Source organism: Protopterus annectens, chromosome 1.part1 (genome assembly GCF_019279795.1).
Source record: "Protopterus annectens isolate FY-2018-M chromosome 1.part1, PAN1.0, whole genome shotgun sequence".
NCBI lineage: Eukaryota > Metazoa > Chordata > Ceratodontiformes > Protopteridae > Protopterus > Protopterus annectens.
In genome coordinates this window covers 120,060,615-120,080,560 of record NC_056726.1, presented here as the reverse complement: position 1 = coordinate 120,080,560, position 19,946 = coordinate 120,060,615, and the positions used below count along the sequence as shown (strand labels likewise).

At 39.1% G+C, this 19,946-nt stretch overlaps 1 protein-coding gene across 1 annotated transcript in view; it reads right to left on the bottom strand.

The window, feature by feature from the left end:
• Positions 1 to 19,946, bottom strand: part of LOC122814238 (dynein axonemal heavy chain 5-like) — a 3,525,594-nt gene that overhangs the window by 1,066,987 nt on the left and 2,438,661 nt on the right. Inside the window, exon 80 of the mRNA XM_044086840.1 lies at positions 3,509 to 3,595. Within this exon, the coding sequence (XP_043942775.1) occupies positions 3,509 to 3,595 (87 nt within the window). The remainder of the gene's footprint in view (positions 1 to 3,508; positions 3,596 to 19,946) is intronic.

The window sequence follows — 19,946 nt, the reverse complement described above, 5'->3', positions numbered from 1 at the left end:
AGCCTGCTGCTTTCCCTGACTTCATCTTCCTTAGTGCTGTTCTTACTTCTTCTAGGGTGGGCTCCTCTTCTTCTCTCATTGTAGGCTGTTTCTGAGGCAGTATAGCTTCCATCTGCCTTTGATGTCCTCTGGACTGGTGAGCAGGTTGTTGTTGGCATCCCTTATGAAGGGTGTCTGAATATCTTCTTTATCTTTCTGTCTTTGTCTTGCAACCTGATATAGATTCTTTGTGGCCCTTACTGAGTCACTTTCCAGAAGTCGGAACAGTGCCTCCGATGCCCTATTCTTTACTATTGCAACTTCTTTCTTAGCTTCTTTGTTAGCCAACTAGTAGTCCTTCCCAGCCTGGTCAGTCTTTGTCTCCCACTTTTTCCTGCACTCCTTCTTTCTTTTTAATGACTTCCTGGACTTCTGCATTCCACCACCAGCTTTCCTTATGTACCTTATTTCCATACCTGGCTCGGCCACATATCTTTTCTGTAGTCCTAACACATGCTGTTTTTAGGCGCTGCCATTCTTCTTCAGCTCCACCTATTTCCTCCACTTTTTGGGGTGCTCCTTGAACTGCTGTACTTTCTCTCCAGTCAACTTCCAGGTCTTCAGCCTGGTCTCTGTTGACCTTAGAGCCTTCTCTGACCACTGCTTGCAGCTGATTGTGGCAACTAGTGGTTTATGCTGTGGGCCGAATGTTTCACTGGGGATGACTTTGCAATCATGGATTCTACCCCGGTGCCTTTTCCTTAATAAGAGGAAGCCTACCTGAGTTGCACGTTGTCTAGTCTTGTATGTGATCTTGTGACTGTCCCTCTTTCTGAACCATGTGTTGGCTACTATCAAGCCATTTTCCAGACAGAAGTCTAGAATGGCTTCTCCTTCTTTATTCCTGTTGCTCCACCCATGTGGACCCAGGCAGTCCTCATATCTTGTTCTGTCTGTCGTGATATGTGCATTCACATCACCCATTATCAACACCAATTCATGTTGTCCTGCTTTATCTAGTAGGTCCTGCAACTGCTATCTGAATTAACTCTTTTCCTCATTATCACAACCCTGCTGTGGGGCATAGGCTGAAATTATGAATACTGCCCTATCATTACACTGGAGTCTGACTGCCATGAGTCTGTCATTAATTCTGATGATCTCCCTTACCGCCTTCTGAAGCCTCTTTCTCACCACAATTCCTGCACCATTTCTAGCCTGCCCTTCACCTGAGTAGTACACTCTGGATCCCAAGCCAAGTGGCTTTGCTGCACTGCCCTTCCATCTCATCTCTAGCCTCCTCCATATCATCATGTCATCCACTTCCAAGCTACGTCCTGTCACTGAAACTACATTAAGCGTGGCAATTCTTAGTTCATGTTTGGCAGGTTTTATGTCCAGCTTTCGCTCAACAGAGCTATCTCAGGTAACCCAGACTGGACAACTAGACACCATTCAGCCAGTAGCTTATTGACCCAGGGCTGCTGGGCTTTATGGCAGGCACACACTGGCCAATAGGGGCACATATACCCCTCCCACCATTAGCAAGGGTCCCTGGCATGGGACAGAGTAAGCCGGGTCCTCAACCTACTTATCACCAGTAACTACACATGCCCATTTTTGGCGGCATTAGTCAACATGACCGACTTACTTAGAGCCATATTTTACAACCGTCAAGTGGCTAGCCCTGCTATGGCATGCAGTCTGTGATCTGTGTAATCCTGTCTTGAGGATACTGCGCACCACAGTAGATGCCCAAAGCAGTTGGTCTGTACAACTCTTCCCCCTATAGGGCATGATGTAGAGCCTCTGCTACTGCCCACCGCTCCATTCATTGGTGAGTTTGAGATGGAAACACTCAGCATGTTTTTCAGACATGCGAGAAACCCCATGGAGACACAGGGAGAACCTGCAAACTCCAAACAGGCAATGCTTGGAGGCATTGGTCAGAGGTCAGGATCAAACCTCATACCTTGTGCATGGGAGGTGAAGGCCTTAACCACTAAGCCATCTGGTCTTTAAAATACCAGGATGAGGGCCAAATACAATGAAACAATAACTTCCTTGGACCCAGATGCCATGTCCTTGCTTAAAAGTTGAACAACATAGAATGATTTCCTTAGTACCTGAGAAACCTGTTAGTCACAATGCAGGTTACTATATACATATGTACCCAAATCTCTGACTACTGGTTTTACTCTTAAGGTGTGTATTATCAATGAGGCAATTTCCAGTGGTGGCTGACTTTCCAATGCATACTATTATACATTTCTTGGCATTGAGGTTTAAGCTATGGCTTTGGCACCAGTCATTTGCATGTGTTAGTCTTTCCTGTATGATGTTAGTGTATTGAGGGGGGATTCTAGGCTGCTCCTAATCTGCAAACTTGGTCAGGCAGGGGCTCTTCTCATTGGCCTTGAACTCTAAGAAGTAGATGCCAAAAAGGAGAGGACCCCACCAGAGCTCTGATGGACTCCACTAGGTGCTGGTCGTTTTGTGGAGGTAGTATCCTTTATCCTAACTTCCTGGGTCCTATCCGAGAGCCAGCTGGCTATCCAGGATGTAACACACAAGTTTACGCCTATATCTGTGAGTTTATTTACAATGGCTGAGTGTGGTATGGTATCAAATTCCTTAGCCAGGTCAAGGTAGGCAGTATCCACCATTTTGCTCTCATCCATTTCCTTGGTGACCTTGTAAAAAAAGTTCACCAGGTTGCGTAGTCATGATCTACCATTAACCAGACCAAACTGGGTTGGAGCCAGTGTTTGAAGATTTTCTGTGCTCTCATTAATCATTTCCATGATAATTTTTACATGTCTTTGCATATGGGACTAGTCAAACTTATGGGTATGTAGTTTCCAGAGTCCATTGATGGCCCAACTTTGTGCAGAGGGATGGCCATTTAAGTTCCTCATTCACCTCCAATTGTAATTATATATCCTACAGCGACTATAAAACATTAGGTGGAGAAACCATTTTACATTAAAAATGCATAAAAAACGAATTTACTAATAATAAAATAAAGGCAAACTAATTTAACAGCCCATTTTCTAAGTACAATAATGCCCCCTGTAATGTGTGTTATTGGCTACATAGCAGACCTTCCAGGGTGAAGATCCCCGTCAGCCCATTATTTCCCCAATAACATCTACCCTGTCAGGCATTATTGTATGAGTAGTAGTAGTCAGTCCTTCAGTCACTAAACCTGATGCTTTATTAGGTGCACTGGAAATATTACACACATACTGCTACTAGGCCTGGCTTGATTCTTAAGTGTATTAGAGATATGAAACTCTTATTGCTAAAGTACAATTTTTTTGTAAATATCAGTTCTGACCATGTAAAAGAAACACTCGTTAATAGACTCGGTGAAGGGACAGCTGGAAGGCCATGCCAACACAGAACTCCGAGTCACCTTCTGTGTTGTGGTTTAGCATATATCAGAACCAGTCTAACTACTACTGGCTCTTGATGTTCTGGTATACAGCTGAGCAGTTTCAATTTATTAACAAGATAAATGAAATACCATCATTAAGCAGTTCTTCCTGTTCCTTATCTTCTGCTTCTGCTTCATTCTGCTGTAGATATTCCTGAAGTTTTGCAGCACCAATACCTTAATTAAAACAAAGCAATTTCACATCTTACTATTAGAGATAGTTTAATTGTTGACATGGCATCTTTGCAATATTTTGAACTTCAGCAGAAATTTTAAATAATACAAATAAAATGCTACAATACTTTTCAGAACAGTACAAAATTAATATTTATCACACTGCAACCACAAACTTTACACTCATTACAACTGTTTGGTAAGACTAGTAAAACATTTACTTGAACTGCTCTATATTTCACTTTTGATTGCCAGTGCTTTGTTAAATACTATTTTTACATTTCAGAAAGAAATGAATGCATGCCTGCTTTCATCAGAAATAAATTAATGATGAGTACAACCGCATTTATAGTGACACAACACCAATACATGTATACATACACTTCACACAGTTAAAAGTGTGTTATATTAACTTGTACAACATCACCTACTAATGCATAACAGTACTGCAAGCACTTAGCATTGTACTGCCATCTTATGTCATTGCTAACAGAGATGTATCATTCCCCTACCATTTTTCTGTATTTATACTACCCTGATTTTCTGGTCATGAGTGACAGTCACAAATCCCACAGTAAAGCAGCAGGGTTTGGTTATGGTGATGTCACACCCTAGAGGATATGGTTACAAACCTGTCAGCCACGACCCTGCACTAACATTCTTCATTTTGGTACTGACACTGAAAAATGGCAGCACCTGTGAAGGCACATGGCTAAGCTCCAAGCTGGTCTGACAAAAAGAAAATCATGGTACCTGGAGAAAATTGAAACATCAGTACATGGCACACTCAGGGCACCAGTGCCACCAAATGTATTATGACCTACTGAGGCATAGGCCTGACCAGCTGGCTGAGTGGGTAGACCAGGAGTTTGGGGGGACGACGACGACAGATTACTACAGTAAATATTTTTACGTGTTTTAAAAATGTTATCAAAATTATGTTTAAAATCCATGCTGTATAAATATTGCATAAATGCAGGTAAATGCAAGAAGAAATGTATGTGTAAGTGCAAATATGTATCTTTATGCAATACAAAAGACATGAGAAAGCTTAAGCATATTTGTAGACAGAAATGCATCTATATACAAATACGGCATGTTTATGTGCAGACATGGTTTTGTGCATGCATACAAATGCATAAGTAAAAATATGTACAATTTTTAATCTGTTTTATACACAAGCAGAAAAGAACATATTTGTGAATCGCCACATAATTTCATATACTGTAGGCATTACAGTAGCTTAGTAATTAGTTGTACTACAGTAAAGTTTTTGAAAAAAATGGTTTGTGTAGACCACAGACTATTTATTAATATAATTGTGGAAGATATTCCCTTTTTTCAAAATATTAACTGTACTTACAAGATTGCTGAACTCAGTTTACCACCACACCTTAGGCAGAGAAGAGGTGGGGGGTTGGGTTAAAGTAGCAAGTGAATGATTAACACAGAGGATACTGAGAAATGCATTGTTTGCTTATTTCTGCATGCATTTTCACTTAATTCCAGTATATGCTTTCATTTATTAAGTAGTAAATTTATCAAAGCATGCATTGCCATGAAATATTTTTAGTGCATCCATCTGTAACAGTAAATGTGTTTTGTTTACTGCAAGTTGAACTGGAAGAATGTCGTAACATCCTTACAATTGTTATACTTCTATGTGTGTATACAGCTTGTCTCTCAGAGGAAGGAAAAAGTGTTTTGTTTAAAGAAAATTTATATAAAATTGCTTAAAACTACAAGTAAAGTATGCAAGGCATAGTGAAAAGTAGAAACTACAATGGAAATGTATGCAAAGGTTGCAAAAAGTACCTATTTCCCAAAGAGACAAGCTGTACACAGTCATAAAAATTGTAACAATTAGAAGAAAGTCATGCAGCCCTTTTAGTTCAGCTTGTGATGAAGAGTAAACTATTAGCACATATGGATTAAGTACCATGTATTTATGAAAATCTGTGGTTTGCTGCCTGCCTGCTTAATAAATGAAAGGATATAGCAACACTCAGTAGAAGTATCTACAGAAATATGCACAGATATTAAGCATGTGCAAGAATAACTTCAGTCCCTTACTGATTAGTAAACATAATCTTGTAAGAAATATTTGAACATACAGTAAGATAATTAAAAAGCCATCCTGTATGTGTTCTCTTATGCATCAGAAGATGAGATTTCCTACTACAGAGCTCAGGAGGAAAGATGAAGAGGCTGACAGAAGGTTATCATGAGTATATAAAAAAAATTCATTCAAAAACTGTTAAATAATAAATGAAGCATTTTTACTTATTTCATAAACAGAAAAATAGAAGTAATTCATACACAGTGATAATAAAATAAGTAAAGAGTTTTTTTAGTACACAACTGCAGTACAATCAATATCAGCCAGAAATGTCAACTGTATTATCATTTCTTATGTGACACCATTATATCTCATTAGTATCAGTAGACTGTAATGTAAAAATCACTTCCACTTAATATATACTGACTATTACCATGTTTCCAGTACTATTTCAGTACTATTTCACAGACTTTTATGAATAAATATTTCATAAAAATAAGAAATCACTGTTTAAAAATTGCAATTATGTATTACATTATGAGCCAATTTATTGTCTTCATTTCTTGTTTTCCTCCCTATATATTTTTTCCTTATTTTAATTACTTTGCCTTTCTTTCGAATTCCTGTTCATTTTTCTACATGCCCAGAATCTTTAGGAGCAGCCCAACCATGTTCCTTTCAGATCAGGGAAAAGTCAATCTTTGCTGGTCCAGAGATGCCCTAACAGGGTCTGTGCAGTGGCACCATTCCAGTGGGCAACCTGGCATGCATTAGCCTAGTAAGCCTCACAGACTGTGGGCTTGAGTACTTGGTTGAGGATGTGGTAGAGAAGGAAATGGAGAGACATTTCTGCCAGTCCAATATGCTCTTTAGCTGTTTCAAGACATACAACATGGTCAGCAATGACCACTGTGCCACCACATTTCCACTCTTTCAACACTGAGGTCTTCTACAGCAATACCATTAGTTACTGGAAAATTTCGAGGTCCTATGTACCAGTTGTCATCCTGAACCCAACTCTTCTTCACCTCCATCCTTACTTAATCCTCTTTCCTACACCCTCTTACCCACTTCCTACCCAAATTACTCTCTCACATAAACATTTTTTGAAAAATAGGGGTGTCTATCCCCCACAAAAAATATAGTACCTTTCCTCTCCATCCTAAGCCAGTACAACCCTGCTGATGTGTTCCTTTTGTGTTTCCCACTTTATGTCTCCCCATTTTCACTCTTTTCCAAGAAACCAACAGAATGCCCATATAAGGATCCACTTTCTATCCATCCATCCATCCATGCATCCATCCATCCATCCATCCATTCAAAACTCATTTTCCCATGTTTGCACATGAGGTTGGGATGTCACTTCAGCTGTGAAAATCATCTATATAAAACCATTTATATGTTTTAAAAGTTAATAAAAAAATAGCTGCACTGCATGCTGCTTGCCATAAATCCTCATGTGTGCTTATGGTTAACAATTTTTGTTCATAATACCCCCAAACTTCAGAAATTATATGAGCACTTATGTTTTCATATAGTACTTCAAACATAACTAAGGATTAACTTCAACAATTTTATGCATATGACAAAAATAAAAGCTTTTTTTAAGAACAGCTTTTACATTTACTTATTCCATGTTTATAACTTGTGATAACTGAATTATCATATAGGTGTAGGAACACTCCTCATGAAGCAGCACTCTACATGAATAACCACTACAAATATGTAAACCTTCGGATTATGAATACTACCTTACGTCTTTAATTATTAATCATTCTTGAATATTTTCCCATTATTCCAAAAATGCCTTCCTCTGAGATCTTAGATAATGATTTTCTAACATTTTTGTATAATTTTAATAAAATATTTTTAATTCATGTGTGCTAAAGTAGTAGGTCTCCCAATTTTCACATTCTTTTGTCTCCTTTTTCCCCATATTAATTGTGTATGTCCTTCAAAACAAACTAAAAAATCTTGTATATTAATATTCTTATAGAATTTATCATCTAAACCATCAGGTCCCAGTGGTGCTTTTATATCTACAAATACATTTAACATTATCTAATCATTTTTTGCATAAAATGTCATTATCTATTTCAGTTATTGAAGTCAAATTCCATAAAACATTTTATGTACACAATTATCTTTTATATATTTTAAGGTATCTTATAACTTCCTGTGCAACATTTTTTTGTTTGTAAACTATTTTTTGTCTGCTGTTAATATTTTTATTGTTTTTCCTAGAAACAGAGAAAATTCATCTTTAGCTCTGCATACCACTTGTTTTTTAATGTCTTTTATTTGTTTTTTATTTTCTTTGTATATTTCTTTTTCTTTAAACAACAGTAATTAGTAAATGGTATCAGTTCTGTCAGTCATATTGATATATTTCTGTTTAATGAACTTAAGAAGTCTTTTACTTAGTCTTCATAAACTTTCTTATAGTTTCTATATTTATCGTACCAAGCCATCCAAATTTAGAAGATACAGTTGTGTGGTTGTCCCATAAGTTTTCTCTTTAAGATTCTAAAGCCTTTTCATCTATTAAATCCATTTATTTACTTTTTTTGTTTTGCTTGTCTGATACTTTCCCCATTATGTCCCAATTTTGCCCAAATACTATCATGAGCAGATAAAATTGCAAGCAATTTCCACCTTTTATCTCTTTTAGTGTCTCTGAAAAGAACAGCTAATCATTTTCTGTTTTATGCATTCTTATATATGTATAATCTTTCTATTTTCTTATCATAAGTTATCCTACCTTCAGAACGTCTTTTAATTTTCTTATGTCAGATGTTGTTTTACTTTTCTCTAAGACTGTAACTCAAATTCAAATTATTATGGTGATGATGATAATGATATCCATATTTACAACTGCAAATGTCTTTAATTTCTCAAACAAGTCTTCTCTTTTTGAAATTTCAGTATAAGCATATATCATTATTCTATAGGAGGTAATGCCTTTTCTAGTATCTGTGACAGATACTCATCCTGCTTTCACTATATGATCTAATATTTTCACATCTTTTTCTTCATTTAACATTATTATTCCTGAACACTGTTTAAATCCAAAAGTCCAGGATATTTTATCTCCCCACAATATTCCAAAGTGTATTTTTTATGATTCATACACCTAATGTCTAATAAACATATAATCTCAGCTGCAATTGTTTTGTGTCATTGAAAGAAATCAAACATCTGTTGTTACTTATGATAGTATTAACATTAATGGAAGCTACATATGCAGCATCTATTTCCTTTTCTTTTTCTTTAGGATTTAGTAGCTGACGTTTTCTTTTTTTCTGTCTGTAGCGCTTTTCTAAATATATTTTTAATTTTTACTTGTTACCATTAAATATCACCCCCCATAATCACTTTATTTAGTGTGTAGCCTTTCAAAGTCAAACTGCACTGCTCATCTCTTAACCTATTAGTGTAAGAAATATGGACAAAGCCAAAAATAATTGGGGGACAAAGGTCCAAAAATAGGGACAGTTTTTAAATGTTATAGGTTCATAGGTTCATAGGTTCATACTAGGCTATCTGCCCTAGGGCATTTATAAGCCTAGCCGGAGTGTGTTTGGCTTTTGCCACCCATTTTAAATTAATTTTGCTATGCCCTTTTTCGAGGTTAGTATACTGTGCCTCTGTCTAACAGTGGCAAAGAAGTGATACCCGGGGTAAACCTATGATCTCCCATCCACTCATCAAGATTCCTCTTGAAGAGAGTCATTGAGGGACTCTGCCTAACCTGGACTGGGATTTTATTCCAGAGTGAAGGGAGCCTCTGGGTTATGAATCTGTCACTCCAGCATGTCCTATTTATTTCATTGCTGAGGTTCAAGTCTCTCAAGCGCGTAGCTCGATGGGATTTGGATTTTCTGAGGTGCAGCATGTTCATTAATTCTGGGTTGGACATGGCTTTATACATCAGGCACAGATCGCCTCTGAGCAGGCGGTATGCCACTGAGTAGAGCTGGAGTTTCTTTAACTGGGCAGCATATGGCATCTGTTTGAGCCCTTTGATCCTCGTGGTGAGGTACTTTTGGGGTCTTTCCAGTTGCTGCAGGTGTCTGGTAAGGTACATCCCAAAAGGGGCATTGTACTCAATTATGGGCATGATGAAGGATGAGTAAAGAGGCACAATGACCTCCCCTGATCTAGATGTGAATCCCTTCATGATTAGGTGGGCTATATAAAATGTTTTTCTAACCACTTTGGCCACGTGGTTGTCAAATGAGAGATTGCTATCAACTTGGGTCCCCAGGTCCCTAATTACTTCTTCTGTACTTAATGGATTACCACCTATGTGGTAATTTGTGGGCACTTTGTTTTTGCCAATGGGGATGAATATACACTTTTTGGCATTTAGCTTGAGGCCATGGCTCTGGCACCAGTTGTCTGTTTCTATGAGGCCCTTTTGGAGGATGCTTGTGTCAGCTGGAGAGTCGATTATGGCCCAGTTTGCAGTCATCTGCGAACTTGGTCAGCCACAGTCCTTCCGTGTTGGCCTGTACCTCCGAGAAATATATACCGAACAAGAGAGGTCCCAGGACTGAGCCTTGTGGGATGCCACTTGTAACTGGTTTGGAGTCTGACATGGCTCCAGCAATTCTAACCATGTGGGTTCTGTCCTTGAGCCAGTTTGCAACCCATCTAGTGACATAGGGGTTTATATTTAAGCTGGTGAGCTTATCTATAATGCCCGAGTGGGGTACTGTATCGAAGGCTTTTGCGAGGTCCAGGTAGGCTGTGTGGACCACCATCCCCTCGTCAATGGCCTTGGTGACTGTTTCAAAGAAATCGACCAGGTTTAAGAGGCAGGATCTGCCCTTAACAAAGCCAAACTGGGCAGGATCCAGTGTCTGTAGGTCCCCAATATCTTTATTTATGAGGTCCATGATGATCCTTTCCATAGCTTTGCAGACCAAGCTAGTCAGGCTTATGGGGTGATAGTTTCCAGGATCCGTTGAGGCACCACCTTTGTGGAGAGGGACCACTGCTTGCTGTATGCAACTCTTTGGGTACATATCCTGTAGTAAGGCTGAGAATGAACAGTAGTTTTATGTTTGGGTTTAGCTCTTCTTGGAGTTCATGTAGGACGCAGCCCAGGACACCATCTGGTCCCACTGATGCTGTGTTTTTTGCTTTGGAGAGGGCGGCTCTTACCTGAGTATCTGAGATGTCAGGGTGGCAGCACTCTGCTGGGATAGATATTTGCCCTTTTGGTGGGGAGGGGGGGGTGTTTGCGCTGAACCTGTCAGCTAGGATGTTGGCAATGTCTGTGGGTTCGGTGTATTATTTTTGTCATTTTGGACTAATTCTGAGCATATCTGGGAATTCCCACCCAGGTTCCTAACATAACTAAAGAAAGCCTTGTGATTATCCTTAGTGTCCTGTGCAATTTTTCTCTCGAAACTGGCCTTACACGATTTTATGAGTGCCCGTAGTTTTTTGCTAATACTGATCAGAGATGCCTTCCCTTTTTGGGATTTTGCTCTATCATGTAGTAGCTTCCTCCTTCTATTGTATAATTTGTTTATGGCTGGGGTCCACCAGACAGGACGTCTGCCTTTGGAGGATTGGATCTTGGTTTTGTCTGGGATTGCATGATCCATGCATTCCTGAAAATGTTCATAGAATGCGTTTATAAAGGATTCTGCAGTCTGGGCCGTATTTTCTACAGGTCCGGGGGCTTTGAAGGATTCCACCTCAGTTTTGAGGAGTGTGAAATTTGCTTTAGAGAAGTTTTTCACTGTGGTTTTCTGGGCAGGGGGTGGGGTCAGGATGTGAATATCCAGTGAGATTAGTTTATGGTCTGATCTTACCAGTGAGGGATACACTTCTGGTCTGGAGCATAGAGTCCCCATGTTGGTGATGATCAGGTCCAGTATGTTTTCCCCTCTTGTGGGAGTGGTAACAAGTTGTTCCCTAGCATTTGAGTTTATAAATTCTAGGAACCTTTGGGCTAGGGTGTTGGAGCTAGAGTAATGCTCCCAGTCCATGTTTGGGTAGTTGAAGTCGCCCAATATAATGGTGTTTGGAGAGACCTTCATATTTTCCAGTGTTCTCAGGAAGGCTGAGTGGGGTTCCTGGGTTTGGGAGGGTGGTCTGTAGCAGGCTATAAACTGGAAGGCAGTTTTACCCACTGTTAGTTGCACATGGATAGTCTCTGATGCTTCGTGCTGTGCCACCAACCTGGAGGTGTGGGTATCTTTGACGAATATTGATACTCCCTCCTTTTGTGGTTCAGTCCAAGTTTTGGGGCCGAAAAGCATGGTATGAGGTATAACCTGGTAGTGCTGGGGTGCTCTCAGGAGCCTTGAACCAGGTTTCTGTTACTGCACAGATATCGATGTTCTCCATGCTAAGGAGAGTTTTGAGTGCGTGCATCTTGAGGTTTAGACTTCTGGCGTTGAATAGCATTACTCTTAGTTTCTTATCCCTTGTGATACCTATGGAGGTGGGTTTGTATTTTGAGCCTTGCCTAAAAAAGGCACTATGGGGGTAGCAAGTGCCTTTGCCAATATCGGAAAGCCCAAGGGTGACAGGTGCAAGCCATCCCTAGCGAAGCATCGTGGCTTGTCGAGCATGTCATCCCAGGCTGACAGGCATTAGATCCCCTTTGAATGACACCAATACTTAAGCCAATTGTTAAAATTGATCATCTTGTCTTCATATTGTGGCATCATTCATGGTGAGGGTAAGATGCTACTCAAGGTCAGGGTCATACCGGCCTGGGCTACATACTCAGAGAGCTCCTCTATGTCTCTTTTCATGTAGTCCAGGGAGGTACATCTCAGGTCATTCACACCAGCATGGACAATGACTGAGTCATATTTGTACTTGCCTTGGAGTGACCTGAGTGCTTGTGTTATGTGGCGGATCCTAGCACCCAACAGGCAGCTCACCGTGACCTTCTCCTTGTTCAGTCTGGTGAGCGGGACGTCAGTGTGCCTGACGATAAAGTCATCTATTACAAGTGTATCAGGTGTGTTGTTTAGCCTTAAGGGCTGTGACTGTTCGGCACACTGGCTTTGTGAGCTATGTGTTGCACATGTTTTGTTTTGGGGTAGCGGTTGCTTGGGTGTCTGCTTTGGAGGTCTCTGCTGCTTAGGCAGATTTTTATTTAGAGCCTCTGAGTATGTTTTTGTGTGTTTATGTGTTTGGTTTGCTGTCGTGGTAGGTCTATGTGAGACTGGAATTGTAGTGAGTGTGGTTTCCTTCTCCTCCTGACTGGTTACGCCAGTACTGAGTTGAGAGAGCTTAGCCTCCAGTTTGGCTATATGGTTGCATCTCTCACATGTGTTGGAATTTGTTGGGAGGAGGAGAGGGTTGTCTGTGTACATGTGCAGTTGTAACATTGCCTCAAGATTCCCAGATTCACCAGCTGGACTGGAGAGGAAACTGACAACTGACCTTTGGACATGCTAGAATAGTATTGGGAATTCCTTTATAATTGAAAAAAGGGCCAATGGGGAACAAGGTACTCAAGGGAAGTTTGTGAGGGTGTAGTGCTTTTAATTTTTTGTGCTGACTTATATAATTGCTTTAGTGAGCAAGTGCCAGGTAACTTAAATGCAATGTGTTACAGGTAACATAAATGCAAAAATGACAAACAGTAACTTTCTTTCAAGTGAAACAAGGAAATAAGTACAGTAAGCAATGCAGATATCACTAGGGATCCACAGAAGCACTGAAAAGACGCGTTTTATGTGGAATTAGCGTTTCAGGGAAATAACAAGCAAACAAACAACAAGCATACAAACAAAGCTAGATTCAGCAGGCCTGGATCTAGTCTATGCTACAGCAAACAAGGTGTACCAATTTCAGTAAGAAAGAGTTCAAATATGCAGGCACTATAAGTGTTTAACCAGAAATTCCCAGCTCAGAAGGGCAGAGTCCAGCCTCTCCTCCCACAAGAGTGCAGACCACGAACCTTCTTAATGTAAAATAATTGGCCTGAAGCCCAAGTGCTTAAACCAGAACTAATACACTTTTAGAATAACAGACACTGACCCTCAATCAGCAGTTTCCAACTTAGAAGGATGTAAGCTACCTGTCCTGCCACCACAGTGCAGGCCACAAACCTTCCTAATGTAAAACAACTGGTCTGAAGCCCAAGTGCTTAATCCAAAAGACTTAGAATGACAGCTACACTTTAATCAAGTTATTACAAAGCAGTAATAAATACAATTGAATACTTTAAAGAATGCCTGGATTAGTGCTCAAGTTATACAAACAAAGCTAGATTCAGCAGGCCTGGATCTAGTCTATGCTACAGCAAACAAGGTGTACCAATTTCAGTAAGAAGCAGTTCAAATATGCAGGCACTATAAGCCTTTAACCAGAAATTCCCAGCTCAGAAGGGCAGAGTCCAGCCTCTCCTCCCACAAGAGTGCAGACCATGAACCCTCTTAATGGAAAATAACTGGCCTGAAGCCCAAGTGCTTAAACCAGAATTAATACACTTTTAGAATAACAGACACTGAGCCCTCAATCAGCAGTTCCCAACTTAGAAGATGTAAGCTACCTGTTCTGCCACTACAGTGCAGACCTCAAACCTTCTTAATGTAAAACAACTGGTCTGAAGCCCAAGTGCTTAAACTAAAAGGCTTAGAATGAGTTACACCAAGCAGTAATAAATACAATTGAGTACTTTTAAAATGATGCAAAAGCAAAATAAAGTAGGAAGAAACACAAATACAGTAAAAGCAGATACATTTTTTTTAAGTGGAAAGAGAATGGAAAGAGAGAAAGGAGTAGCAGAAACTAAGCTGATTGGCCTTCTCAAATGTTCTCCCTGTACTGGGTAGAATGAGGTAATGACACTAGAGTGGGAGGAGGGTACCAGATCAAATTTACACTAGGGGCAGGCAGCTGCAAAGCCACCAACTATAAAAACACTATACCAACAGAGAGGGAGGGTGGGAAACAAACTGCAGAAATGTTTCTCACAGCTGAAAAGCAGCAGTGAGCCTTTAAATGAAAGTTTTAAACATCTAAAGGAGCCTGTAGAAAAAAGAGTTTAACTGCAACAAGTTATCAGAAACAAACAACCCAACAGATGCTTAATAAAAGTGGACAATTTCCAGTTAATACCTCACACACAGTGAAACTAGCTATAAAAATACACAGTACACAAAGTGCTATAAATAACAAAGAAATAAAGAACAAAATAAACAAAAAACAGGATACTTAATGTTATATATTATAGCTCTGAGTTTCCTCAGTGTCCTTCCTTTGATCAGCTCAGTGTGAAATGGCAGAACACTCACAACTGAACTTCTTAGGTAACAGAAAGTTGAAACCTGAGACAGCTTTTAAGAAAGAAATCTCAAAAGAACCAATGAGGTGCTTAGTCTAAGCTGTAGTCCAGATGACCTCAGTCAGCCAATGACCTCAAACAATTCTCTCTCACTGAAATGCCTGATGGCTTTGGCTAAACCAAGATGTCCCTGAATATGTGCTCAGACACACAGCCTCCACAAACACTAGGCCCAAATACAAGCCTGAATATGGAAATGCTACAAATATCCCCACAACTTAGAACAAACTGCAGAAATGTTTCTCACAGCTGAAAAGCAGCAGTGAGCCTTTAAATGAAAGTTTTAAACAGCTAAAGGAGCCTGTAGAAAAAGAGTTTAACTGCAACAAGTTATCAGAAACAAACAACCCAACAGATGCTTAATAAAAGTGGACAATTTCTAGTTAATACCTCACACACTGTGAAACTAGCTAAAAAAATACACAGTACACAAAGTGCTATAAATAACAAAGAAATAAAGAACAAAATAAACAAAAAACAGGATACTTAATGTTATATATTATAGCTCTGAGTTTCCTCAGTGTCCTTCCTTCGATCAGCTCAGTGTGAAATGGCAGAACACTCACAACTGAACTTCTTAGGTAACAGAAAGTTGAAACCTGAGACAGCTTTTAAGAAAGAAATCTCAAAAGAACCAATGAGGTGCTTAGTCTAAGCTGTAGTGCAGGTGACCTCAGTCAGCCAATGACCTCAAACAATTCTCTCTCACTGAAATGCCTGATGGCTTTGGCTAAACCAAGATGTCCCTGAATATGTGCTCAGACACACAGCCTCCACAAACACTAGGCCCAAATACAAGCCTGAATATGGAGATGCTACAAATATCCCCACTACTTAGAACAAACTGCAGAAATGTTTCTCACAGCTGAAAAGCAGCAGTGAGCCTTTAAATGAAAGTTTTAAACAGCTAAAGGAGCCTGTAGAAAAAAGTTTAACTGCAACAAGTTATCACAAACAAACAACCCAACAGATGCTTAATAAAAGTGGACAATTTCCAGTTAATACCTCACACACAGTGAAACTAGCTATAAAAATACACAGTACACAAAGTGCTATAAATAACAAAGAAATAAAGAACAAAATAAACAAAAAACAGGATACTTAATGTTATATATTATAGATCCGAGTTTCCTCAGTGTCCTTCCTTCGATCAGCTCATTGTGAAATGCTGTTATAGACTTTGAAAGTTGCTAGAATAACAGTTTTTTGTGTTAGCATGTATTTTCTGAAGGATATGAAGACTGAAACTCAAATGTCTGTCATTATTTAATGATTTAAATCATCCACAGTTTGCCAAAAAACACAAACATTATGGGGACAAACCAAAAATATGAGGAAATAATCTGGAATTTCTGTGAAAATGTGGACAGTTGAGAGGTATGGTTTGAGTCTATATAATTGACTCTTCAGTTTTTGTTTCTTACATTTCTCGGATACAGCCTTCCTCTATCTGCATGTCACTAACATTGCAATCATTTACACAATTGTCATTATCAAGAACAGTTTCAAAGTTATGTTTTTGTTCTGATACATTAAAACATGAGTGCATTCCTTAGTTTCTCCACAGTCTACCCAAAATGTCTCTTTTTTACATTTTTAACATTCAGCAACACATTTTTAATTGTCGGACCTTTAACTCAGCATTGTGCTGATGTTCTTTTGGGAAATTGCACCGATAAATGTCCTCCTACACCAGAAGAAAAAAGGTCTATGGCTATCCCCAGTATCTAAGGACAGCTCTTATCCCTGCGATAGTTATGGCATGGGAATATGCTGCAAATTTCCTTTTTTTCAATTTTAGTGCTATCATGTATTCCAGCCCCTCAGTCCATATACTAACTTTTAATAAATTGTAAACAGTCTCATAACATTTTTGGAAATAATGTTCCAGGCATCCTTTTTCAACATCAGGTCTGAAATGGATACAGACTTTTCATGTGAATTTGCTGGGAATTAATAACATAATTATTCCAGGGATATATGTGTTTTTTTACATTCTCCCAGAAATCTAGTCACAATAGACATATTTTCAGAAATAATGTCATAAAATGTTTCTTTTCCTAAGAGGCATACTCAAGTTAATATTAAAATATTAAAATAATTCTCATACTCATTGATTTTTTAAATAGAGAAAATGAAGAAGCTTTATTAATTAGTTTAGATATATATATATATATATATATATATATATATATATATATATATATAAGGGCTTTGATTGGGTCAACTAGGATTATCTTTTTGGTATACTGAATAAATTAGCATTTCTTCAATTTTTCATTTCCATGTTAAAAATCTGTCTATAGTAATAACCCAACTTATGTCAAATTAGGACCTTTCAGTTCAAAATGCATTCCAATAACTAAAGGAACCAAGCAAAATTGTCTATTATTAACCATTTTATTTGCTATTGCAACTGATGTTTTTGCTTGCCTAATTAGAAATAACACAAACATTAAAGGCATAAATAATACAGATTTAAATGAACTAGATTCTATAATAAATTACTTTCAAAGCATATCTGGTATTTGCTTTAATAAACAAAAATCCAAATACATCATACTTAATAAAAAGTTTAAAAATCAGTCTAATAAACATAATATCATTGAAGAACAAAATAGAATTATTTGGGCATAGTTTTATGCAACTCAACAAATAAAACAATTGAAATCAACTATGAAAATATTACTTCTTTAATTAATACTCACATAGATAAATGGATTAATTCATTCTTCTCCTTTGAAGACAGACTTCAGCTGTTAAAATGATACTCCCCCGGATAAGTCTTACTTGGAGGCTGCAGTTGAACGGCATGACATCAGTGTGTCATGAATATTCATGAGGGCACGCTGACTCAACCGTAACTCTTACACGGACCGAGTATGAAAGCAGGGGACGTGTCCGACTGCCAAGCAGTCTAAATGTCCACGCCCCTGCAAGTGTAGTAAAAGCAAAATGTTAACACACAAGAGTGAGGTCGCTCAAATGTACTTGCACCCAACACCACACTCCCTGACACTGTAAACCCCCATCACAGTTATAAAAAGTGAAATATTTATTTATTTTTTTTAAATCCACGATATAGCTGCCCGTATTTGCGCGTGTGTGAGCGTGTGTGCCCATTGCTTAGCCATAGTTAGCAATCCCGACATGGAAGAGCATAAGAAAGAATGTTTATGCAAATCACACCAAATTGCAATAGCATAATGGTAGAGCGTATGCACAAAGCGGAGACATTCACGGTTTGAGTCCCACCACTCCCCTTCTTATTTATGTTTTAAATCAGTATTTGAAATAATACTAGACATATATGATTAAAATTTTATTAAAAGCAGTGACATGGCCAATGTATCAGTGAACAAAATATATATTTTTAAAGGACCCAGATATATAATAGCCTGCTCTTAAGCAACGCTTTACCCAGCTAAACACAGGTGCCCATAGTTTAATAGCGCTTTACCCAGCTAAACAGAGGTGCCCATAGTTTAATAGTGCTTTACCCAGCTAAACAGAGTTGCCCATAGTTTAATAGCGCTTTACCCAGCACAATAGAGTTGCGCAAAGTTTAAAAGTGCTTTACCCAGCGCAATGTGTTTGCACGAACGTGCGCGCTGCGCTAACCAGGGTACGGTAGGGCACTGGGGAGCAACATAGAGCTAAGTTGCTTAAACAAAGCCACACCCCCTAGCCTGTCTAGACAGTATTAAAATAAAAGAATGACAAGGTTCGAATCCAGGACCCTGTGCATCATAATCAAAGTACAGAACCACTAAGCCATGACAACATAGGGGAAGCAGCCACTATTAACATTCATAAACTTACGAATGGTAGTTTAACCATTACTAAGCAGGTCTGCAGTCAGCCGAGAATTTTACAAAACGGCCAATCACAAAAAAGTGTGGAAAATGCGGCATATTTAAGCCCCATAGGCGGGAATACTCACCATAACTGATTGTAGCTCACATTTGCAGTCAGAATGGCAGGTGCAGGAGAGGGTTCACGCTTCCAAGTGCAATGTTGGGGCATCGAGGAGTCCAAATACATGGTTTGGCTCCTTGTCCACCGTCACGAGTCAAGACTCCTGCAGGGCCAGTTCCAAGGGATGGAGTACAAGGCAGAGGCTTGGAACTGGTTAGCTCGTGACCTCACCAGTGCCACAGGCGTTCCTCGGACTGGTGAGCAGGTCCGTCACCACCATGCAGACCTGAAGAGATGAAAGCAGGACCGCCTGAACCAGTGGATACAGGAGGCCCGTGGGATGCAGAATGCCCCACAACTGAGTATGTAGCCATGGAATGCAGTATGTAAAATTGATAATGGAGTATGTATAATGGATAGGTATGTCTCAATATCCCTTCATTTACTTTACAGTTGCAGGTGACCATGCTACGAATCAGCAAGCCTATGCTGATAGGTTGCTAAGGCTGCGCCACCAGGCAGGTTAGTGATTATTCTGCATGTATTGTTACATAAAATATGGGAGAGAGCATGAAAGAAAGTGTTGTAGTCCAATAAAACAGCCATAGAATTGCCTGAATAAGTCCTCTGCATGTACTGTCAGATAAAAATGTCAGAGAGGCAGAAAAAGAGTGTAGTAACCTATTAAGAAAGGTAACATATGTCTGGAATAATATCTCTGCAGGCACTGTCATATAACATAAGTGAGTGAGCCTGAAAAAAGATTGTTTTAACCTATTAATAAAGGTATAATATGTCTTGAACATGTCTGCCATAAACACTGTTAAAACAAATAAAGGAGTGAGCCTGTGGAAAACTGTGCAATGTCATTAATAAGGTCTAAAACCCAGAGTGTGCCTGTGTCACAGAGTCTGAAATGTTGTTGTACCCTTGCATTATACAAACAGTACTGTTTCAAAATGTGCTGGCAACCCAGAGTTATGCAGTCCCATATAAAGTGGGTGATGGAAGTGCTAGTAGCTGTGAAACATATATACAGTCCACAATAG